Source organism: Nerophis ophidion, linkage group LG16, assembly GCF_033978795.1.
Source record: "Nerophis ophidion isolate RoL-2023_Sa linkage group LG16, RoL_Noph_v1.0, whole genome shotgun sequence".
NCBI lineage: Eukaryota > Metazoa > Chordata > Actinopteri > Syngnathiformes > Syngnathidae > Nerophis > Nerophis ophidion.
In genome coordinates, this window is record NC_084626.1 from 4,748,452 (window position 1) to 4,775,400 (window position 26,949).

Consider the following 26,949-nt stretch of genomic DNA (forward strand, 5'->3'; position numbering starts at 1 on the left):
CAATATTATACAAAACCAACTTTTCTTACTTTATTGGAATTTGCATAAGTTGCAGAAATTTGGTACACTGGTAATGATAAGTGTGACCAGGAGATGGCAGTCACACATAAGATATATGTGTGGACTGAAGTAAACAACACCAAAACTTAAAATCTTTAATTGAGATTATAGAACATTACACTTGAAAATCAGTCAAAAAGTTTTAGTACGACTTTGGTAAGCTACGAATTGGATTGTCGGAGCATTACGGCTACCATAGTAAGACGGACTGTGCTTCAACCTACGGTATTATTATGGTGTGTGTTTAAGAGCCACAATATCTGCCGCTTTATTTCGTAATATTATACAAAACCAACTTTTCTTACTTTATTGGAATTTGCATTAGTTGCAGAAATTTGGTACACTGGTAATGATAAGTGTGACCAGGAGATGGCAGTCACACATAAGACATATGTGTGGACTGAAGTAAACAACACCAAAACTTTAAATCTTTAATTGAGATTATAGAACATTACACTTGAAAAATCTGTCAATATGTTTTTGTACGACTTTTGTAAGCTACGAATTTGATTGTCGGAGCATTACGGCTGCCATAGTCAGACGTACTGTGCTTCAACATACAGTTTTATTACAGTGTGTGTATAAGGACCCAAAATGGCGCCTATTCAGAGACATATTATCTGACGTTTTGTTTCGCAATATTATACAAAACCAACTTTTCTTACTTTATTGGAATTTGCATAAGTTGCAGAAATTTGGTACACTGGTAATGATAAGTGTGACCAGGAGATGGCAGTCACACATAAGATATATGTGTGGACTGAAGTAAACAACACCAAAACTTAAAATCTTTAATTGAGATTATAGAACATTACACTTGAAAATCAGTCAAAAAGTTTTAGTACGACTTTGGTAAGCTACGAATTGGATTGTCGGAGCATTACGGCTACCATAGTAAGACGGACTGTGCTTCAACCTACGGTATTATTATGGTGTGTGTTTAAGAGCCACAATATCTGCCGCTTTATTTCGTAATATTATACAAAACCAACTTTTCTTACTTTATTGGAATTTGCATAAGTTGCAGAAATTTGGTACACTGGTAATGATAAGTGTGACCAGGAGATGGCAGTCACACATAAGACATATGTGTGGACTGAAGTAAACAACACCAAAACTTTAAATCTTTAATTGAGATTATAGAACATTACACTTGAAAAATCTGTCAATATGTTTTTGTACGACTTTGGTAAGCTACGAATTTGATTGTCGGAGCATTACGGCTGCCATAGTCAGACATACTGTGCTTCAACATACAGTTTTATTACAGTGTGTGTATAAGGACCCAAAATGGCGCCTATTCAGAGACATATTATCTGACGTTTTGTTTCGCAATATTATACAAAACCAACTTTTCTTACTTTATTGGAATTTGCATAAGTTGCAGAAATTTGGTACACTGGTAATGATAAGTGTGACCAGGAGATGGCAGTCACACATAAGATATATGTGTGGACTGAAGTAAACAACACCAAAACTTAAAATCTTTAATTGAGATTATAGAACATTACACTTGAAAATCAGTCAAAAAGTTTTAGTACGACTTTGGTAAGCTACGAATTGGATTGTCGGAGCATTACGGCTACCATAGTAAGACGGACTGTGCTTCAACCTACGGTATTATTATGGTGTGTGTTTAAGAGCCACAATATCTGCCGCTTTATTTCGTAATATTATACAAAACCAACTTTTCTTACTTTATTGGAATTTGCATAAGTTGCAGAAATTTGGTACACTGGTAATGATAAGTGTGACCAGGAGATGGCAGTCACACATAAGACATATGTGTGGACTGAAGTAAACAACACCAAAACTTTAAATCTTTAATTGAGATTATAGAACATTACACTTGAAAAATCTGTCAATATGTTTTTGTACGACTTTGGTAAGCTACGAATTTGATTGTCGGAGCATTACGGCTGCCATAGTCAGACGTACTGTGCTTCAACATACAGTTTTATTACAGTGTGTGTATAAGGACCCAAAATGGCGCCTATTCAGAGACATATTATCTGACGTTTTGTTTCGCAATATTATACAAAACCAACTTTTCTTACTTTATTGGAATTTACATAAGTTGCAGAAATTTGGTACACTGGTAATGATAAGTGTGACCAGGAGATGGCAGTCACACATAAGATATATGTGTGGACTGAAGTAAACAACACCAAAACTTTAAATCTTTAATTGAGATTATAGAACATTACACTTGAAAATCAGTCAAAAAGTTTTAGTACGACTTTGGTAAGCTACGAATTGGATTGTCGGAGCATTACGGCTACCATAGTAAGACGGACTGTGCTTCAACCTACGGTATTATTATGGTGTGTGTTTAAGAACCATAATATCTGCCGCTTTATTTCGCAATATTATACAAAACCAACTTTTCTTACTTTATTGGAATTTGCATAAGTTGCAGAAATTTGGTACACTGGTAATAAGTGTGACCAGGAGATGGCAGTCAGCCATAAGAGATATGTGTGGACTGAAGTAAACAACACCAAAACTTTAAATTTTTAATTGAGATTATAGAACATTACACTTGAAAATCTGTCAAAAAGTTTTAGTACGACTTTGGTAAGCTACGAATTGGATTGTCGGAGCATTACGGCTACCATAGAAAGACGGACTGTGCTTCAACCTACGGTATTATTATGGTGTGTGTTTAAGAGCCACAATATCTGCCGCTTTATTTCGCAATATTATACAAAACCAACTTTTCTTACTTTATTGGAATTTGCATAAGTTGCAGAAATTTGGTACACTGGTAATGATGTGAAGTGAATTATATTTATATAGCGCTTTTCTCAAGTGACTCAAAGCGCTTTACATAGTGACACCCAATATCTAAGTTACATTTAAACCAGTGTGGGTGGCACTGGGAGCAGGTGGGTAAAGTGTCTTGCCCAAGGACACAACGGCAGTAACTAGGATGGCACAAGCGGGAATCGAACCTGCAACCCTCAAGTTGCTGGCACGGCCACTCTACCAACCGAGCTATGCGGCCCGATAAGTGTGACCAGGAGATGGCAGTCACACATAAGAGATATGTGTGGACTGAAGTAAACAACACCAAAACTTTAAATTTTTAATTGAGATTATAGAACATTACACTTGAAAATCTGTCAAAAAGTTTTAGTACGACTTTGGTAAGCTACGAATTGGATTGTCGGATCATTACGGCTACCATAGAAAGACGGACTGTGCTTCAACCCACGGTATTATGGTGTGTGTTTAAGAACCATAATATCTGCCGCTTTATTTCGCAATATTATGCAAAACCAACTTTTCTTACCTTATGGTACCTGCTGATGTGTATTTGGGATCTGCGTTAAGTCCGGAAAACGTGCAATCCTTTATTATTGTATTCAATTAACTGCACTTTGGACACACCCTTGAGCTAGCGTGTGCTTACCCGTTGACAGCAGTGGCGGCGCTGGAGGAGCCAGTGTTATCGCGTTAGCCTGTTAAGCTAATGCGGAGCTGATGTGGAGGAGAATGTGGTTGCCAGCAGTTTGTCACGGCTGCCGTCTGAGCTGCTTCTGAGTTGACTCAACCGCAGCCAACACACACACACTCACACCCACACACACACACATACCGGTTATCATTCGGAATGGGAACCAAGTTTTTGATCAGGACTTGTGGGGACCACCCTTTCTTAAGGTTATAGGGGCATAAAAAATAGGTAAAATGGCCACTGCCCAGTTAGTTCATACACGTCTTTAAATCTCTGGATTGATGAAGTAATGTGCTGATCATACTTACTGGGGACCCTGGGGAAAAAAGAGTTAATATGGTTCATGGGAACCAAATTAAAATAATTTTGCATAATTCACACAAATTTTAGGCCTCCACTCAGTTATGATCCCGGGGACTCCTAAGGGTTTTGGTCAAAACAAAAGAGTAAAAACGTGTCTTTATTCAGTATTACTATTTTCATTATTATTCAAGTGTTAAATCTCTAGATCAACATTGGGGCAAAAAAATGGAAAAAAAACACAAAATATGCAATATTTTCACCCAATAACTTTTTTAAGTGGAATATTTGAGATTATATAAGAATTGAAGCCTTAATTTTGGATTTTGATGTATTATTATTTTTTGAGCTATGACACTTAAAAACAAATCCCACTAAAATAATTGGGGATCCAAAAGTGTCCTACTCATTAAAGTGTTAAAAAATCAATTATAGTTGTTTTTACTGTTTACTTTTAGCACAATAATCTCGAGATGAACTTCAGATATATCCGTCAATTTTAAGTTTTATTTTTGTTTGTTTTTTTTGTTTGATTTAGGCCCTTCTTTAAAAAAAAACAGCTCAGTTTTTTATATGGCAAAACACAAAATATGCAACATTTTCCCCCATAAATATCTCAAAGTGGATAATTTAATGTGACGTAATTGAAGCCTTGAATAGGTCAATAATTCAAAATGACATTGATTTTGATTCATTATTATGTTTTAAAGAAAGAAACAGCCTGCATGGCAGCTTTGTGTTATGAAAGCATTGCAACATTTTCTTGTTGCATTTCACCTGTTTGCGCTTTTATACCACTTTTTATATTTTGTATTTTTTTCAATTGTTTATTTAAAATGTGCCGTGGGGCCGTTAAAGAATGACCTGCGGGCCGCAAATGGCCCCCGGCTGAACTTTGGACACCCTTGGTGTAAACAGAGTGATGTCCCCATTAGGTCAGAATTGCCAGAACACACACTCATATACTGGTTATCATTCGGAATGGGGACCAAGTTTTTGATCATGACTTGTGGGGACCACCCTTTCTACAGGTTGTGGGGGCATAAAAAAAATTAGCTAAAATGGCCACTGCCCAGTTCGCTCATACACGTCTTTAAATCTCTGGATTGACGAATTAATGTGCTGATCATACTTACTGGGGACCCTGGGGAAAAAGAGTTAATATGGTTCATGGGGACCAAATTAAAATAATTTTGCATAATTCACACAAATCTGTACGTGACTACTGAGGACCATTTAAATAAAAAATAAAATCTTCACACTCAAACTAACCAGTAAACATCTTTTATGGGCCAAAGCTTGAAAATAACTTAGGCATCTTCAGAATGCATCTGACTTTCATTTAAAAAGCTTTCCCTTTAGGGGACCTGTTTTATGGTCCCCATACCGTCAGAGGTCCCTGAAAGGTGACTGTGTAAACAGAGTGATGTCCCCATTAGGTCAGAATTGCCAGAACACACACTCATACATGGGTTATCATTCGGAATGGGGACCAAGTTTTTGATCATGACTTGTGGGAACCACCCTTTCTACAGGTTGTGGAGGCATAAAAAAAAAAGCTAAAATGGCCACTGCCCAGTTCGCTCATACACGTCTTTAAATCTCTGGATTGATGAAGTAATGTGCTGATCATACTTACTGGGGACCCTGGGGGAAAAAAGAGGTAATACGGTTCATGGGAACCAAATTAAAATAATTTTGCATAATTCATACAAATTTGTAAGTGACTACTGAGGACCATTTAAATAAAAAATAAAATCTTCACACTCAAACTAACCAGTAAACATCTTTTATGGGCCAAAGCTTAAAAATCACTTAGGCATCTTCAGAATGGATCTGACTATCATTAAAAAAGCTTTCCCTTTAGGGGACCTGTTTTTTGGTCCCAATACCATCAGAGGTCCCTGAAAGGTGACTGTGTAAACAGAGTGATGTCCCCATTAGGTCAGAATTGCCAGAACACACACTCATATATTGGTTATCGTTCGGAATGGGGACCAAGTTTTTGATCATGACTTGTGGGGACCACCCTTTTTACAGGTTGTGGGGCATAAAAAAAAATGGCTAAAATGGCCACTGCCCAGTTCGCTCTCAGACGTCTTTAAATCTCTGGATTGATGAAGTAATGTGTTGTTTTATTGTCCCCATACCGTCAGAGGGCCCCTAAAGGTGACTGTGTAAACAGAGCAATGTCCCCACTAAGTCAGAATTGCCAGAACACACACACACTAGATCAGGAAGGGGCGAGAAAACAAAACAAAAAAAAAAGGGAGAGAAGGAAGAAGGCCTTGTTTCCCTCTGCAAAACAAATGTTTCTGCTTCCACGACCTTCTGAGGTTGCCGTCCTCACGCTCTACTGTACTTACAGTAGACGCGGAGATGTAGCGGCTGCCAGGCGAAGTTTAGATCCACATCTGCTGCCGGACACGCAGGGATATAAAAGGTCTGTGTTACCGCCGGTCCTCCTTCATCTCAGCCACCCAACGTCAGCACACGCTCACCAGAATAACCTTCCTGTTATGCCGAGCATCAGTCATGGAAAGGACTTGGACTCGCCGTCCAGACCTGAAACACAAGAACCGACAAGCTGGATGAACACACGTGCGCGCCAAGGACTTAAAAAAAGCCCGAGATGAAAATGAGCTTCTGAGGTTGCTGGAGCCATTCCCGTGTTTGCCTGGCTTCTGTAACTGACCCCGCTCTTCTTCTTCTCCTCCTCTCATCCTCCGATTGCACTTGGCTCGCAGAACTGCGCCAGCTAACCACGCTCAGATGTGCGGTGTTGTTGCTACTGCTGCAAACAGTTATTGCTGTGTGTGATTGCGGTTGACACGCCGCTCGCTATTCTCGCTTTTATTGACGATCCGTTGTGGTTCTCTCTCTCCCTCTCTCTCCCCCCCAGTCATGAGGAGCACGCCGGCTCCCATCCTCTCTACGGCCATGGGGAGTGTAAGTGGCCCGGCTGCGAAGCACTGTGTGAGGACATGGGGCAGTTCATCAAGTAAGTCCCTTCCCTTTCTGCACACGCAACCACTGCGTTTTCGGACAATAAGGCGCACTCAAAATCCTTTCATTTTCCCAAAAATGGATGGTGCGCCTAATGTACGTTTAGAATAGAATGCAACAGACTTTATTGATCCTTGGATGAAATTCAGCACCACAGTTCGCTCACAATAGACAATAAACACTTAGGTATTTGTTACATGTTTATAATAAGAACACAGTCTATTATACAGCATTACTCACATGTGAATAATATACATACAGTCTATTATATAGCATTATTCACATGTGAATAACATAAATGCAGTCTATTATACAACATTATTCACATGGGAATAACATGTGAATTATTATTATTATACAGCATTATTCACAAGTGAATAATATAAATACAGTATTATACTGCATTATTTACATGTGACTAATATAAATACACTCTATTATGCAGCAATATTCACATGTAATATAAAAACAGTGTACTATAGAGCAATATTCACATGTGAGTAATATTAATACAGTCTATTATACAGCAATATTCACATGTGAAGAACATAAATACAGTCTACTATACAGCATTATTCACATGTGAATAGTATAATACAGACTATTATACAGTATTATTCACATGTGAATAATATACATACACTCTATTATACAGTATTATTCACATGTGAATAACATAAATGCAGTCTATTATATAACATTATTCACATGTGAATAACATAAATCCAGTCTATTATATAGCATTATTCACATTTGAATAACAAATACAGTCTATTATACAGCAATATTCACATGTGAAGAACATAAATACAGTCTACTATACAGCATTATTCACATGTGAATAGTATAATACAGACTATTATACAGTATTATTCACATGTGAATAATATACATACAGTCTATTATACAGTATTATTCACATGTGAATAACATAAATGCAGTCTATCATATAACATTATTCACATGTGAATAACATAAATCCAGTCTATTATATAGCATTATTCACATTTGAATAACAAATACAGTCTATTATACAGCAATATTCACATGTGAAGAACATAAATACAGTCTACTATACAGCATTATTCACATGTGAATAGCATGAATACAGTCTATCATTATTGGGCAACACGGTGGTGGAGGTGTGTGTGCGTCTGCCTCACAATACGATGTTCCTGGGTTCGATCCTGTGCTTCGGATTTTCTGTGTGGAGTTTGCATGTTCTCCCCCTGACTATGTGGGTTCCCTCCAAGTACTCTGCCTTCCTCCCACCTCAAAAGACATGCGCTTGCGGGTAGGTTTATTGGCAACACTAAATTTGCCCTAGTGTGTGAATGTGAGTGTGAATGTTAACTGTTCTATCTGTATGTGTGTATATATATATATATATATATATATATATATATATATAGCCTATACATATGTGTGTCCACATATATATATACTGTATATATATATACTATATATGTGTGTGTGTGTGTGTGTATATATATATATATATATATATATATATATATATATATATATATATATATATATATATATATATATCTTAATATAAATACATTTAAAATATCAAGCAGCTAAAATGTGCCAAACATGGATAAGTGTGGAGAGACACTTTAGCATTTTTGTCCCATCATGCTCTGTAATGGATTTAAACGCGTGTCATTTTGAATTTTTCAGAGTTCATGGACGTTTTTTTTTCTAATGTCCAAAAGTTTAATGAGCAGGTTGTGTTCCGTGTGACCATGTCTGTTGACTCTCTGTGTCGGTTTGGATTTTTGTTGTTTCCAAACTGTGGCTAGGTAAGGCTGTTTGCATTGGGTTGTATAGGTAAATACTGTGCACCCCTGATTTATAGTAATTTGCTGTACAAAAAAAAAAACACTGCAATGTTTACAGTAGAACTACATTTTTTTTACAATAAAATCTAAATATTTATTTTACAGTATAAGTAAAATACATATTGTAATCACATGCATAAACTGTACATGTGTTTGTAAATACAAACCCTGTTTCCATATGAGTTGGGAAATTGTGTTAGATGTAAAATATGAACGGAATATAATGATTTGCAAATCCTTTTCAACCCATATTCAATTGAATGCACTACAAAGACAACATATTTGATGTTCAAACTCATAAACTATTTTTTTTTTGCAAATAAAAATTAACTTAGAATTTCATGGCTGCAACACGTGCCAAAGTAGTTGGAAAAGGGCATGTTCACCACTGTGTTACATCACCTTTTCGTTTAACAACACTCAATAAATGTTAAGAACTGAGGAAACTAATTGTTGAAGCTTTGAAAGTGGAATTCTTTCCCATTCTTGTTTTATGTAGAGCTTCAGTTGTTCAACACTCTGGGGTCTCCGCTGTCGTATTTTTCGCTTCATAATGCACCACACATTTTCGATGGGAGACAGGTCTGGACTGCAGGCGGGCCAGGAAAGTACCCACACTCCTTTTTTCACAAACTCATGCTGAATGTGGCTTGGCATTGTCTTGCCACATGAAAAAGATGGCGCTTAGATGGCAGCATATGTTGTTCCAAAACCTGTATGTACCTTTCAGCATTAATGGTGCTTTCACAGATGTGTAAGTTACCCATGCCTTGGGCACTAATGCACCCCCATACCATCACAGATGCTGGCTTTGGAACTTTGTGTCGATAACAGTCGGGATGGTTCGCTTCCCCTTTGGTCCGGATGACACAATGTTGAATATTTCCAAAAACAATTTGAAATGTTGACTCGTCAGACCAAAGAACAGTTTCCCACTTTGCATCAGTCCATCTTAGATGATCTCGGCCCAGAGAAGCCGGCGGCGATTCTCGATGTTGTTGATAAATGGCTTTCGCTTTGCATAGTAGAGCTTTAACTTGTAGCAACCAATTGTATTTACAGACAGTGGTTTTCTGAAGTGTTCCTGAGCTCATGTGGTGATATCCTTTAGAGATTGATGTCGGTTATTGATAAAGTGCCGTCTGAGGGATCGAAGGTCATGGTCATTCAATGTTGGTTTCCGGCCATGCCGCTTACGTGGAGTGATTTCTCCAGATTCTCTGAACCTTTTGATGATATTATGGACCGTAGATGTTGAAATCCTTAAATATCTTGCAATTGCACTTTGAGAAACGTTGTTCTTAAACTGGGCTTCACGGTGGAAGAGGGGTTAGTGCGTCTGCCTCACAATACGAAGGTCCTGCAGTCCTGGGTTCAAATCCAGGCTCGGGATCTTTCTGTGTGGAGTTTGCATGTTCTCCCCGTGAATACGTGGGTTCCCTCCGGGTACTCCGGCTTCCTCCCACCTCCAAAGACATGCACCTGGGGATAGGTTGATTGGCAACACTAAATTGGCCCTAGTGTGTGAATGTGAGTGTGAATGTTGTCTGTCTATCTGTGTTGGCCCTGCGATGATGTGGAGAATTGTCCAGGGTGTACCCCGCCTTCTGCCCGATTGTAGCTGAGATAGGCGCCAGCGCCCCCCGCGACCCCACAAGGGAATAAAGCGGTAGAAAATGGATGGATGGATGTTTTTAAACTGTTTGACTATTTGCAAAAGCAGTTGTGGACAAAGGGGTGTACCTCGCCCCATCCTTTCTTGTGAAAGACTGAGCATTTTTTGGGAAGCTGTTTTTATACCCAATCATGGCACCCACCTGTTACCAATTAGCCTGCACAACTGATGTTCCCAATTAGCCTGCACACCTGTGGGATGTTCCAAATAAGTGTTTGATGAGCATTTGATGAGCATTTCTCAGTATTTATTGCCACCTTTCCCAACTTCTTTGTCACTTGTTGCTGGCATCAAATTCTAAAGTTAATGATTATTCGCAAAAAAAAAAAAAGTTTATCAGTTTGAACATCAAATATGTTGTCTTTGTAGCATATTTAACTGAATATGGGTTGAAAATGATTTACAAATCATTGTATTCCGTTTATATTTACATCTAACACAATTTCCTAACTCATATGGAAACGGGGTTTGTACACATATATTATTCACTGTTACAAGCGGCCCTTTTCTTTGCAAAATGGAGTTTGACACCCTGGCTCCAAGTCATTGACACTGACATCTCTCTCCAAGCGCTTTTTTGTTGGTTCTTAGCCACAAAACTTGGCAGCCAAATTAACGCTTTGATCTCATTAACCGCAAAATTTTAAGCGCCACATCAAAACATTCTGCAATTCCATCTTGAATTGTTACACACTGAAGACAAAAAAAAAAAAGGCTCTGGGACCTCATTTCAGGCGAGTATTAAAAGAAACATGACATCTTCTCTGATTGAGATCACTTGTAGGAGGATGAAGTAAAAACCCGAGTGTAATGTCGGGCGTCAGTCATGCACGCACGCACACACACACACACACACACACACGCCACTGATGTATTTCACTAGCTGTCATCGCTTGCCATCTCTTGCATCACGTTAAGGCGTACACACCTGCACACTTGCATCCATTCACTCAGCTAACGCACATCATGAACATGAAATAAACATAACTAGAAATGAGGGCTGCAGCGATTATTCTACGTAATCGACGAAAAAATTATCGTCAACTAGTGGCTTAGTAAACGATTAAATGAAAGATTGCTAGGAATGTTCATATTTACACGTTTATTCCTTTAGGTCAGGGGTGTCCAAAGTGCGGCCCGGGAGCCATTTGCGGCCTGCAGCTAATCGTTTACCGGCCCGCCACACATTCTGCAAAAATTGCAAAATTGATAGTATAGCATGAATTTAAAAAAAACATTTAAAAAAAAAAGTGGAATGAGGTGAAATCTGATGAAGAAAAAGTGGCAATGTTGACTCCAAACTGCCATGCAGGCAGGTTTTTTTTTTCCTTTTGTCTTTATTTTCTTTTTTTTCCCCATTGCTCAAAAAAAAAAAAAGATCTATTTTATAATGAATTATTACTTAAAAATTATCAATTTAAAATGTTTTATGTGGAAAAAATATTGCATATGTTGTGTGGTTGCCATATAAAAACATTAAAAGTTTTGACAAAAGAGCATAAAACAAACAAAATAATAGTTCAAACTTAAAATCGACAGTTATATCAAAAGTTGTACTTGAAATTTAAGTGTTAAAAGTTAAAAAAAAATAATAAAAATGTATCAGTTTATGAGTGGGAAACTTTTCGGATCTCAAATATATTTAGTAGGATTTGATTTAACTTTTCACTGTGATTACTCAAAAATATTAAATTATTAAAATCAATGGTGTCCTGCATTATTGATCTTTGAGGGCTTTAATTGCTAAATAAAGGAACTCTCCTGAAGGAATCAATAAAGTACTATCTATCCATCTAAATACTGCATATTTCAGTTTTACTATAAAAAACAAAGTTGTCTTTGACAGCAAAGGCATAAAACCTTATTTGTTTTTACTTTATATCAACCTCAAGTTGATATATAGATTTACTGTAAGCATTAAATAAAAAATAATATTAATAATAATTTGACTTATTTTTAACATTTTAGTGACTGAGACCCTCTATGCTCCCCGAAGCCCTAAAGATTAAAAAAAAAATCCATATATTTAGTTATAGTTTGAAAATGAAAAATATCAAAATGGCCCCAGCATGCTTACATTTTTCTGCTTTAGGTATATAATAATTATAATAATGATATTAATTAATAAAAACCCTAACAATACTGGATGGTAATAATAAAAAAAATAATAATAATAATAATAATAAAAAACCTAAAAATACTTGATAGTAATAATAATACTGGATAGTAATAATAATAAAACAATAATAATAATAATAATAAAACTAACATTACTCGATAAAACTATGTTTTGCACTAAACGTCGTGTTTACATCTTGCAATTTAAGTCTGTTCATTTGTTTTTCACTGTGTCGCTTTTGTGGCAAATGAAATGACTAAAATAGGTTTGAAAAAATGAGTTGAAATCAAGTCAACTCAAACGTGTACACCAGATCATGAGCAGAGATCATTAGAATAGTCAACTAATCGACAAAATAATTGCCGACTATTAAAATTACGAATATATATATACTTTTAAATGCATATTTAAAAAAATTATAATACAAGTAAATAAATAATATATACAAATAAGAATATAAATACATCAAAATAAATGGGATAAAATAAAATAATCGCTAGTTGCAGCTCTGCATTAGAAATGTTGGTCGACGCTTGTAACCGTGAATAATTTATGAAAATAAAATATCAGGATTTACTTAACAATATTATACAATACACCTGATCATTATTGAATTAAACGGAAGTATTTATCATATATTAGATATATATACATATATATGTGTGTGTGTATATATATATATATATATATATATATATATATATATATATATACATATATATATATACACATATATATATACACATATATATACATATATATATATATACACATATACAAATATATACACATATATATACATATATATATGTATATATATACATATACAAATATATACACATATATATACATGTATATATATACACACATATATATATATATATACACACACACATATGTATATATATATACACATTATTATACACATATATACATACATATATATACACATATATACATGTACATACATATATATATATATATACACACACATAGATACATGTACATATATATATACATATATATACACATATATTAATGTACATACATATATATATACATGTACATACATATACATATATATATGCACACACACACATACATATATATATATATACACACACATAGATACATGTACATATATATACATATATATACACATATATACATGTACATACATATATATACATGTACATACATATACATATATATATGCACACACACACATATATATATACACACACACACACACACATATATATATATATATATATATACAGACACACACATATATATATACACATATATAAGTATATGTATAAAACTATATAAAAATACATATATGTACAGTATATATATTTAGAAAAATAGATTTGAAAATACATATATATTATACATATTATATACTAGTTAGTATATAGTTATTATTATAAAAATCATTAAATACAAATAATACCAACTTATGAATTAATTAATTAGAAAACATTCCAACTGCAATTCTAAAAACTGTTAAATGTGTAACTAAACCTTATTTTCGCACGGGCATAATTTTTGACACATTAGGTTTAGCAGTTACACATTTGTATTATTATTTTTATTATTACTATCATTATTATAATTGTTCTATTCTTGCAGGTAAAAATGAGCAAAACATTGGAATCTAATGATAAAAAGCTGAGACTTCCCAACTGGTAATTAATACTAATATACTTAATCACCTATCACGCAAAACTGACACAAGATTTTGTCTTTAAATATCTATATCTTGTTTTTGTTTTTTTTTAAACAAAATTTTAAAGAATCCAAATTGCCCTCACACACTTTTTGACATTTCGGTAAAAGTTTGGACCTCCCTGTATGCTTTTGACTATTAATAATAACAATCTTTAGTTAAAAAATGTTCCCATTATGCAATGTTTTGCTGATACTGCATTATATGTTCTTAAGTGGCCTTCCTCGCTGCATTTCTTAGCCGGTTTGAAGTCAATTGAGGATGCGAAGTCCGACCTTGACACGCCGCCACTTCCTCCTCTGTCACACTCACACACACTGAGATAACCACTGCTGTTCATCAAGCCTACAAAGCAAAATCTCGGCGTCATTATTTTTTCTCTTTTATGGAACTATTAGCTTTTTGAGGGGGGGGAAAAAAAAAAAAAGGAGGCAGGGGTATAATTAGCTGCGGTGATGAAATAGGCCGTGGCACACAAGCACTATCGTGGAAGTTTGCTTAGTGATTGTGATGGCATCGGACAGGCAGATCAAAGCTGGGAAAGTTTGGAGAGGAAAGCTGTTGTTTGGTGTCTCGTTTCACACCGGCCCCCGGGGGCAAGATGGATGGAAAGAGAGAGAGTGGGAGATGAAAAACAAAAGTGGTGACGGATAATGCCCGTAAGTCCGTGGCGCTCCTCCTTCCTCCAGCCTGCCTTTGTCATCGCCCCCATGAGGGAGGCAGCAAAGAGCAGAGGAGGATGCTCAACCCCCCCCTTAAGTCCTGGGGTATAACATTCGCTTAAAATCGCGTCTGCCAGCGCTGCGAGGAGTAAACAGAGCCTCGTTGTCGGGAGAAACCCTACTACTGTTCACGTCCGCAGACAGTGCGAGTGAATCATCGGCTTCTAGGGAGAGGAGTGAGATCATGTTTTTGTTATTATTATCGTGCACTTGAGGGATTAGCCGTGCCGTGACATCATTGTTTTCCTTTCATTTCCAGCACCCTGCTCTGATATTGGCCCCCAACTTTCCGCCGTCCGGAAAAAAATCGGACGCGCGCCGTTGCGCAACGACGTGCGTGTGCGCAAACAAAAACAGTTCGGGACGGGCCGCTTCCTGCGCATTCGCCGCGCATGATGTCATGAAAAAAACACACGCAACCTGCGAACGACCTCGCGCCGACGGCGGTGGGGGGGGGGTGTTAAGAGAGACAGGGTGGGGTGGTCCCTGGGACGCCCATCCACCCCACCCACCCTTGGCACGGACACACACGTTAGATGGCGTGAAGTTGAGCAAGAAGAGTGTCTTAAGATAAGCTTTTGGTGCGATAACACATGAGCTCATATCCAGGTGGTTGTCTTGGAACATGGCTCACTTAGCACCAGTGAAGTATACACACACACACACACACACACACGAACACGAACACACAACACAGCTGCTGCGTCCTTCACCAGACAAAATAAAAACGTTTTTGAGACACTTTGTAACTAAATGCCTCTCAGAAGTCATCTTATTCGGACCGTAAGGCGCACCGGATAATAAGGCGCATGAGAGGGGTCATAATATATACATATGTATTTTTTTCTACATTTAAAAGTCTTACTTGTGGTCTACGTAACATGCAAAGGTGGTTCTTTGGTGAAAATGTTGCATGGATAATTTTTTCAAGTCGCTTTCTGACCGTCTCTTCTTGTCTACGTGCCTCCACTTTGACAGTGTCACCTCCCCGTCAACTTTGTTGTGCCGATAGTTTTTAGCGCTTCCATAATGAGTCTACTGACGGATATGTTAGAATTGTACGCTTGTTTTAGAAATGAATTAATCAAGCCGCTTTCTGACCGTCTCTTCTTGTCTACGTGCCTCCACTTTGACAGTGTCACCTCCATGTCATCTTCGTAGCCGATAGTTTTTAGCACTTCCGTAGCGAGTCTACTGACAGATATAAGTTAGTACTGTACTCTACTTTGTATTACGAATTAATTAATCAAGCCGCTTTCTGACCGTCTCTTCTTGTCTACGTGCCTCCACTTCGACAGCGTCACCTCCCCGTCAACTTTGTTGTGCTGATAGTTTTTAGCACTTCCATAGTGAGTCTACTGACGGATATGTTAGAACTGTACGCTTATTTGTTTTAGAAATGAATTAATCAAGCCGCTTTCCGGCTGTCTCTTCTTGTCTACGTGCCTCCACTTCGACAGCGTCCCCTCCCCGTCAACTTTGTTGTGCCGATAGTTTTAAGCGCTTCCATAGTGGGTCTACTGACGGATATGTTATAACTGTACGCTTATTTGTTTTAGAAATTAATTAATCAAGCCGCTTTCTGGCCGTCTCTTGTTGTCTACGTGCCTCCACTTCGTCAGCGTCACCTCCCCGTCAACTTTGTTGTGCCGATAGTTTTAAGCGCTTCCATAGTGGGTCTACTGACGGATATGTTAGAACTGTACGCTTATTTGTTTTAGAAATTAAATAATCAAGCCGCTTTCTGGCCGTCTCTTCTTGTCTACGTGCCTCCACTTCGACAGCGTCACCTCCCCGTCAACTTTGTTGTGCCGATAGTTTTTAGCACTTCCATAGTGAGTCTACTGACGGATATGTTAGAACTGTATGCTTATTTGTTTTAGAAATGAATTAATCAAGCCGCTTTCTGACCGTCTCTTCTTGTCTACGTGCCTCCACTTTGACACTGTCACCTCCATGTCATCTTCGTAGCCGATAGTTTTTAGCAATTCAATAGTGAGTCTACTGACGGATATAAGTTAGAACTGTACACTAATTTGTTTTAAAAATGAATTAATCGAGCCGCTTTCTGACCGTCTCTTCTTGTCTACGTGCCTCCACTTTGACACTGTCACCTCCATGTCATCTTCGTAGCCGATAGTTTTTAGCGCTTCCATAGTGAGTCTACTGATTTAAAAATGAATTAATCAAGTCGCTTTCTGACCATCTCTTGTTGTCTACGTGCCTTCACTTCGTCAGCGTCACCTCCCCATCAACTTTGTTGTGCTGATAGTTTTAAGCGCTTACATAGTGAGTCTACTGACGGATATAAGTTAAAAATGTACACTAATTTGTTTTAAAAATGAATTAATCAATCCGCTTTCTGACCGTCCCTTCTTGTCTACGTGCCTCCACTTCGACAGCGTCTCCTCCCCGTCAACTTTGTTGTGCCGATAGTTTTAAGCGCTTCCATAGTGAGTCTACTGACGGATATATGTTAGAACTGTACACTTATTTGTTTTAGAAATGAATTAATCAATCCGCTTTCTGACCGTCCCTTCTTGTCTACGTGCCTCCACTTCGACAGCGTCTCCTCCCCGTCAACTTCGTTGTGCCGATAGTTTTTAGCACTTCCATAGTGAGTCTACTGACGGATATGTTAGAACTGTACGCTTATTTGTTTTAGAAATTAATTAATCAAGCCGCTTTCTGGCCGTCTCTTCTTGTCTACGAGCCTCCACTTCGACAGCGTCACCTCCCCGTCAACTTTGTTGTGACGCTAGTTTTTAGTGCTTCCATAGTGAATCTACTGACGGATATGTTAGAACTGTACGCTTATTTGTTTTAGAAATGAATTAATCAAGCCACTTTCTGGCCGTCTCTTCTTGTCTATGAGCCTCCACTTTGACAGTGTCACCTCCCCGTGAACTTCGTTGTGCCGATAGTTTTAAGCGCTTCCATAGTGGGTCTACTGACGGATATGTTAGAACTGTACACTTTTTTGTTTTAGAAATGAATTAATCAAGCCGCTTTACGGCCGTCTCTTCTTGTCTACGTGCCTCCACTTTGACAGTGTCACCTCCCCGTCAACTTCGTTGTGCCGATAGTTTTAAGCGCTTCCATAGTGGGTCTACTGACGGATATGCTATAACTGTACGATTATTTTTTTTAGAAATTAATTAATCAAGCCGCTTTCTGGCCGTCTCTTCTTGTCTACGTGCCTCCACTTTGACAGCGTCACCTCCCCGTTATATTCGTAGCCGATAGTTTTTAGCAGTTCCACAGCGAGTCTATTGACGGCTATAAGTTAGAACCGTACGCTACTTGGTATTACAAATTAATTAATCAAGGCGTTTTTTTACTCTCACCTCTTGTCTACGCGCCTCCACTTTGACAGCATCACCTCCCCGTCAACTTTGTTGTGCCGATAGTTTTTAGCGCTTCCATAGCGAGTCTAATGACAGATATAAGTTAGAACTGTATGCTACTTTGTATTAGAAATGAGTTAATCAAGCCGCTTTCTGACCGTCCCCTCTGGTCTACGTGCCTCCACTTTGACAGAGTCACCTCCCCGTCAACTTTGTTGTGCGGATAGTTTTTAGCGCTTCCATAGTGAGTCTACTGACGGATATGTTAGAACTGTACACTAATTTGTTTTAAAAATGAATTAATCAAGTCGCTTTCTGACCGTCTCTTGTTGTCTACGTGCCTCCACTTCGTCAGCGTCACCTCTCCATCAACTTTGTGTTGCTGATAGTTTTTAGCACTTCCATAGTGAGTCTACTGACGGATATGTTAGAACTGTATGCTTATTTGTTTTAGAAATTAATTAATCAAGCCACTTTCTGACCGTCCCTTCTTGTCTACGTGCCTCCACTTCGACAGTGTCACCTCCCCGTCAACTTTGTTGTGCCGATAGTTTTAAGCGCTTACATAGTGAGTCTACTGACGGATATAAGTTAGAAATGTACACTAATTTGTTTTAAAAATGAATTAATCAAGCCGCTTTCTGGCCGTCTCTTCTTGTCTACGTGCCTCCACTTTGACAGTGTCACCTCCATGTCATCTTCGTAGCCGATAGTTTTTAGCAGTTCCACAGCGAGTCTATTGACGGCTATAAGTTAGAACCGTACGCTACTTGGTATTACAAATTAATTAATCAAGGCGTTTTTTTACTCTCACCTCTTGTCTACGCGCCTCCACTTTGACAGCATCACCTCCCCGTCAACTTTGTTGTGCCGATAGTTTTTAGCGCTTCCATAGCGAGTCTAATGACAGATATAAGTTAGAACTGTATGCTACTTTGTATTAGAAATGAGTTAATCAAGCCGCTTTCTGACCGTCCCCTCTGGTCTACGTGCCTCCACTTTGACAGAGTCACCTCCCCGTCAACTTTGTTGTGCCGATAGTTTTTAGCGCTTCCATAGTGAGTCTACTGACGGATATGTTAGAACTGTACACTAATTTGTTTTAAAAATGAATTAATCAAGTCGCTTTCTGACCGTCTCTTGTTGTCTACGTGCCTCCACTTCGTCAGCGTCACCTCCCCATCAACTTTGTGTTGCTGATAGTTTTTAGCACTTCCATAGTGAGTCTACTGACGGATATGTTAGAACTGTATGCTTATTTGTTTTAGAAATTAATTAATCAAGCCACTTTCTGACCGTCCCTTCTTGTCTACGTGCCTCCACTTCGACAGTGTCACCTCCCCGTCAACTTTGTTGTGCCGATAGTTTTAAGCGCTTACATAGTGAGTCTACTGACGGATATAAGTTAGAAATGTACACTAATTTGTTTTAAAAATGAATTAATCAAGCCGCTTTCTGACCGTCCCTTCTTGTCTACGTGCCTCCACTTCGACAGCGTCTCCTCCCCGTCAACTTTGTTGTGCCGATAGTTTTAAGCGCTTCCATAGTGAGTCTACTGACGGATATATGTTAGAACTGTACACTAATTTGTTTTAGAAATGAATTAATCAAGCCGCTTTACGGCCGTCTCTTCTTGTCTACGTGCCTCCACTTCGACAGTGTCACCTCCATGTCATCTTCGTAGCCGATAGTTTTTAGCAGTTCCACAGCGAGTCTATTGACGGCTATAAGTTAGAACCGTACGCTACTTGGTATTACAAATTAATTAATCAAGGCGTTTTTTTACTCTCACCTCTTGTCTACGCGCCTCCACTTTGACAGCATCACCTCCCCGTCAACTTTGTTGTGCCGATAGTTTTTAGCGCTTCCATAGCGAGTCTAATGACAGATATAAGTTAGAACTGTATGCTACTTTGTATTAGAAATGAGTTAATCAAGCCGCTTTCTGACCGTCCCCTCTGGTCTACGTGCCTCCACTTTGACAGAGTCACCTCCCCGTCAACTTTGTTGTGCCGATAGTTTTTAGCGCTTCCATAGTGAGTCTACTGACGGATATGTTAGAACTGTACACTAATTTGTTTTAAAAATGAATTAATCAAGTCGCTTTCTGACCGTCTCTTGTTGTCTACGTGCCTCCACTTCGTCAGCGTCACCTCCCCATCAACTTTGTGTTGCTGATAGTTTTTAGCACTTCCATAGTGAGTCTACTGACGGATATGTTAGAACTGTATGCTTATTTGTTTTAGAAATTAATTAATCAAGCCACTTTCTGACCGTCCCTTCTTGTCTACGTGCCTCCACTTCGACAGTGTCACCTCCCCGTCAACTTTGTTGTGCCGATAGTTTTAAGCGCTTACATAGTGAGTCTACTGACGGATATAAGTTAGAAATGTACACTAATTTGTTTTAAAAATGAATTAATCAAGCCGCTTTCTGACCGTCCCTTCTTGTCTTCGTGCCTCCACTTCGACAGCGTCTCCTCCCCGTCAACTTTGTTGTGCCGATAGTTTTAAGCGCTTCCATAGTGAGTCTACTGACGGATATATGTTAGAACTGTACACTAATTTGTTTTAGAAATGAATTAATCAAGCCGCTTTACGGCCGTCTCTTCTTGTCTACGTGCCTCCACTTTGACAGCGTCTCCTCCCCGTCAACTTCGTTGTGCCGATAGTTTTAAGTGCTTCCATAGTGGGTCTACTGACGGATATGTTAGAACTGTACGCTTATTTGTTTTAGAAATTAAATAATCAAGCCGCTTTCTGGCCGTCTCTTCTTGTCTACGTGCCTCCACTTCGACAGCGTCACCTCCCCGTCAACTTTGTTGTGACGATAGTTTTTAGCACTTCCATAGTGAGTCTACTGACGGATATGTTAGAACTGTACACTTATTTGTTTTAGAAATTAATTAATCAAGCCGCTTTCTGGCCGTCTCTTCTTGTCTACGTGCCTCCACTTCGACAGCGTCACCTCCCCGTCAACTTTGTTGTGACGATAGTTTTTAGCACTTCCATAGTGAGTCTACTGACGGATATGTTAGAACTGTACGCTTATTTGTTTTAGAAATTAATTAATCAAGCCGCTTTCTGGCCGTCTCTTCTTGTCTACGAGCCTCCACTTCGACAGCGTCACCTCCCCGGCAACTTCGTTGTGACGCTAGTTTTTAGTGCTTCCATAGTGAATCTACTGACGGATATGTTAGAACTGTACGCTTATTTGTTTTAGAAATTAAATAATCAAGCCGCTTTCTGGCCGTCTCTTCTTGTCTACGTGCCTCCACTTCGACAGCGTCACCTCCCCGTCAACTTTGTTGTGACGATAGTTTTTAGCACTTCCATAGTGAGTCTACTGACGGATATGTTAGAACTGTACACTTATTTGTTTTAGAAATTAATTAATCAAGCCGCTTTCTGGCCGTCTCTTCTTGTCTACGTGCCTCCACTTCGACAGCGTCACCTCCCCGTCAACTTTGTTGTGACGATAGTTTTTAGCACTTCCATAGTGAGTCTACTGACGGATATGTTAGAACTGTACGCTTATTTGTTTTAGAAATTAATTAATCAAGCCGCTTTCTGGCCGTCTCTTCTTGTCTACGAGCCTCCACTTCGACAGCGTCACCTCCCCGGCAACTTCGTTGTGACGCTAGTTTTTAGTGCTTCCATAGTGAATCTACTGACGGATATGTTAGAACTGTACGCTTATTTGTTTTAGAAATGAATTAATCAAGCCGCTTTCTGTCCGTCTCTTCTTGTCTACGCGCCTCCATTTTGACAGCGTCACCTCCCCGTTATATTCGTAGCCGATAGTTTTTAGCACTTCCATAGCGAGTCTAATGACAGATATAAGTTAGAACTGTATGCTACTTTGTATTAGAAATGAGTTAATCAAGCCGCTTTCTGACCGTCCCCTCTGGTCTACGTGCCTCCACTTTGACAGACTCACCTCCCCGTCAACTTTGTTGTGCCGATAGTTTTTAGTGCTTTCATAGCGACGGATATAAGTTAGAACTGTGCGCTACTCTGTGTTAGAAATGGCAACAGTGGAGGATGAACAACATGATGAGCTTATTGACTACAATGGCAGATTCTTGCAATTTTCAGCACTTATGCAGATCCCAAATACACATCAGCAGGTACCAACAGGTAAGAAAAGTTGGTTTTGCATAATATTGCTAAACAAAACATCAGATATGGTCTCCTAATAGGTGCCATTTCTGGGTTCTTATACACACATCATAATAATACCGCATGTTGAAGCACGGTACGTCTGACTATGGTAGCCGTAATGCTCCAACAATCCATCAAGCGGTGCGGCTTTGTAGATTACCAAAGTCGTACTAAAACATTTGGACAGATTTTTTGAGTGCCGTGTGTAATGTTCTATATTCTCCAAGAAACATCAAAGGTTTTGGTGTCACACCTATCTCTTATGCGCGGTTGCCATCTACTGGTCAAACTTATCGTAATAAAAATTGCTTTGACTTTGTGTTGGTTTCAAATCTTGTCATTTTGGTGAAAGTTTCTCCCTCTAAAACAGACGTACAACGTACAGACGCGGGATGTACAGGATCCGGAAGTGACTTCATGCCGCTGTATGTTGAAGCACAGTACGTCTGGCTATGGTAACCGTTACGCTCCGACATGCTTCGTAGCTTACCAAAGTCGTATTAAAACATTTGGACAGATTTTTTTGAGTGCCGTGTGTAATGTTCTAAATTCTCAATGAAACATCAAAGGTTTTGGTGTCACACCTATCTCTTATGCGCGGTTGCCATCTACTGGTCACACTTATCGTAATAAAAATAGCTTTAACTTTGTGTTGGTTTCAACAAATCTTGTTATTTTGGTGAAAGTTTCTCCCTCCTAAACAAACGTACAGACGCGGGATGTACAGGATCCGGAAGTGACTTCATGTCACTATATGTTGAAGCAAAGTACGTCTGACTATGGTAACCGTCATGCTTCGTAGCTTACCAAAGTCGTATTAAAACATTTTGACAGATATTTTGAGTGCCGTGTGTAATGTTCTATATTCTAAATGAAACATCAAAAGTTTTGGTGGCACACCTATCTCTTATGCGCAGCTGCCATCTATTGGTCACACTTATCATAATACAAATTTCTTTAACTTTGTGTTGGTTTCAAATCTTGTCATTTTGCTAAAATGTTCTCCCTCTAAAACGAATGACGTACAGATGCGGGATGTACAGGATCCGGAAGTAACTTCATGTCGCTATATGTTGAAGCAAAGTACGTCCGACTATGGTAACCGTCATGCTTCGTAGCTTACCAAAGTCGTATTAAAACATTTTGACAGATATTTTGAGTGCCGTGTGTAATGTTCTATATTCTCAATGAAACATCAAAAGTTTTGGTGGCACACCTATCTCTTATGCGCAGCTGCCATCTATTGGTCACACTTATCATAATACAAATTTCTTTAACTTTGTGTTGGTTTCAAATCTTGTCATTTTGCTAAAATTTTCTCCCTCTAAAACGAATGACGTACAGATGCGGGATGTACAGGATCCGGAAGTAACTTCATGTCGCTATATGTTGAAGCAAAGTACGTCTGACTATGGTAACCGTCATGCTTCGTAGCTTACCAAAGTCGTATTAAAACATTTTGACAGATATTTTGAGTGCCGTGTGTAATGTTCTATATTCTCAATGAAACATCAAAAGTTTTGGTGGCACACCTATCTCTTATGCGCAGCTGCCATCTACTGGTCACACTTATCATAATCCAAATTTCTTTAACTTTGTGTTGGTTTCAAATCTTGTCATTTTGGTGAAAGTTTCTCCCTCTAAAACAGACGTACAACGTACAGACGCGGTATGTACAGGATCCGGAAGTGACTTCATGTCGCTGTATGTTGAAGCACAGTACGTCTGGCTATGGTAACCGTTACGCTCCGACATGCTTCGTAGCTTACCAAAGTCGTATTAAAACATTTGGACAGATTTTTTTGAGGGCCGTGTGTAATTTTCTAAATTCTCAATGAAACATCAAAGGTTTTGGTGTCACACCTATCTCTTATGCGCAGCTGCCATCTGCTGGTCACACTTATCATAATACAAATTTCTTTAACTTTGTGTTGGTTTCAAATCTTGTCATTTTGGTGAAAGTTTCTCCCTCTAAAACAAATGACGTACAGACGCGGGACGTACAGGATCCTGAAGTGACTTTGTGTCGCTGTTCGTTGAAGCACAGTATGTCTGACTATGGTAGCTGTCATGCTCCGACATGCTTCGTAGCTTACCAAAGTCGTATTAATACATTTTGACAGATTTTTTGAGTGCCGTGTGTAATGTTCTATATTCTCAATGAAACATCAAAGGTTTTGGTGTCACACCTATCTCTTATGTGCGGCTGCCATCTACTGGTCACACTTATCGTAATAAAAATAGCTTTAACTTTGTGTTGGTTTCAAATCTTGTCAAAGTTTCTCCCTCTAAAACGAATGACGTACAGACAGGGGATGTCCGTGATTCGGAAGTGACTTCATGTCGCTCTCCTTTACAGGCACTTGAACAACGAGCACGCCCTGGATGACCGCAGCACCGCTCAGTGTCGAGTCCAGATGCAGGTGGTGCAGCAGCTGGAGATACAGGTGGGTCACCCCTGGCCCCCCTCCCCTCCTGTACACAACGCACGAGCACAAGTCCCGACTTCTTTCAAGCCGGTCAGCGTCCGAGGCAGACGTGTTTACGCAGAGCGGCGAAGCTTGTAATTCAAAAATGGAGCAGTCGGCGGGGCCGCCGCCGCCGCCGCTCCAATTATAACGCTGCTCTGGTCACCGGAGAGAGCGAGCAAGGCGGCGAAGAGGAGGGGGAAGAAGAAGAGGGCCTCTCAGATCCTCAAAGTGGAACATGCCACTGCTCCATCGGAGGCTTCAGAAAAGTTCATGGCCAGTCGGAACGCGATAAAACAAGCAGTGTTACTATCTGGACAAAAGTATTGGGACGGCCGGAAGTGGAAATGCACGTCCGGCACGACGGCCTCCGGTCTTTCTACGAGGTTGTCGCAGAAATATGGGTGTCTGGTAATCTTGATCGTGCAGCATTTATAAATCCAGACCCAGCAGGCACAAGACATTGAAACAACGTTGAGAACTTGTTCAATTAGGTGCTGGCGCAACACAACGTTGAAACAACATGCTTTTTGACAACGTTTAATCAATGTCGAGTTCTGATGTTAATTTGACTATTTCCCAACCAATATTCTACAACACTAATACAACGTTGAAACAACGTTTACTTAATGTTGACCATTGACATTTGATCATTTCTAAACTAATATTCTACAACGTTGAAACAACATGCTTTTTGAGAACGTTTATTTAACGTTGAGCATTGAAATTTGGTCATTTCTCAACCAATATTCTACAACACTAATATAACGTTGAAACGACATGCTTTTTGACAACGTTTATTTAATGTTGACCATTGAAATTTGGTCACTCCCCAACCAATATTCTACAACACAAATACAACGTTGAAAATACATGCTTTTTGACAACATTTAATCAATGTCAGGTTATGTTGATTTGACCATTGAAATTTGGTCATTTTCCAACCAATATTCTACAACACTAATACAACGTTTATTTAATGTTGAACATTGAAATGTGGTCATTTCTAAACTAACATTCTATAACACTAATACAACATTGAAACAACATGCTTTTTGACAACGTTTAATCAATATCAGGTTCTGATGTTAATTTAATATTCTACAACACTAATACAACTTTGAAACAACGTTTACTTAATGTTGACCATTGAAATTTGATAATTTCTAAACTAATATTCTACAACATTGAAACAACATGCTTTTTGAGAACGTTTATTCAACGTTGAGCATTGAAATTTGGTTATTTCCCAACTAATATTCTACAACACTAATACAACGTTGAAACAACATTTACTTAATGTTAACCATTTAAATTTGGTTATTTCTAAACTAATATTCTACAACGTTGAAACAACATGCTTTTTTAGAACGTTTATTTAACGTTGACCATTGAAATTTGGTCATTTCTCAACCAATATTCTACAACACTAATATAACGTTGAAACGACATGCTTTTTGACAACGTTTATTTAATGTTGACCATTGAAATTTGGTCACTCCCCAACCAATATTCTACAACACAAATGCAACGTTGTAAAAACATGCTTTTTTAACAACATTTAATCAATGTCAGGTTATGTTGATTTGACCATTAAAATTTGGTCATTTTCCAACCAATATTCTACAACACTAAAACAACGTTTATTTAATGTTGACCATTGAAATTTGCTCATTTCTAAAATAATATTCTACAACACTAATACAACATTGAAACAACATGCTTTTGGACAACTTTTAATCAATGTCGGGTTGTGATGTTAATTTGACTATTTCCCAACCAATATTCTACAACACTAATACAACGTTGAAACAATGTTTACTTAATGTTGACCATTGAAATGTGATCATTCCGCAACTAATATTCTACAACATTGAAACAACATGCTTTTTGAGAACGATTATTTAACGTTGAGCATTGAAATTTGGTTATTTCCCAATTAATATTCTACAACACTAATACAACGTTGAAACAACATTTACTTAATGTTAACCATTGAAATTTGGTCATTTCTAAACTAATATTCTATAACACTAAAACAACGTTGAAA

General features: G+C 38.4%; 1 protein-coding gene across 2 annotated transcripts in view; it reads left to right on the forward strand.

Annotated features, from left to right (window-relative positions):
• Nucleotides 1–26,949, forward strand: part of foxp4 (forkhead box P4) — a 311,486-nt gene that overhangs the window by 239,583 nt on the left and 44,954 nt on the right. For both annotated transcript variants that reach the window (XM_061922608.1, XM_061922609.1), the window contains 2 exons: nucleotides 6,723–6,821; nucleotides 24,791–24,878. In XM_061922608.1, the coding sequence (XP_061778592.1) occupies nucleotides 6,723–6,821; nucleotides 24,791–24,878 (187 nt within the window). The remainder of the gene's footprint in view (nucleotides 1–6,722; nucleotides 6,822–24,790; nucleotides 24,879–26,949) is intronic.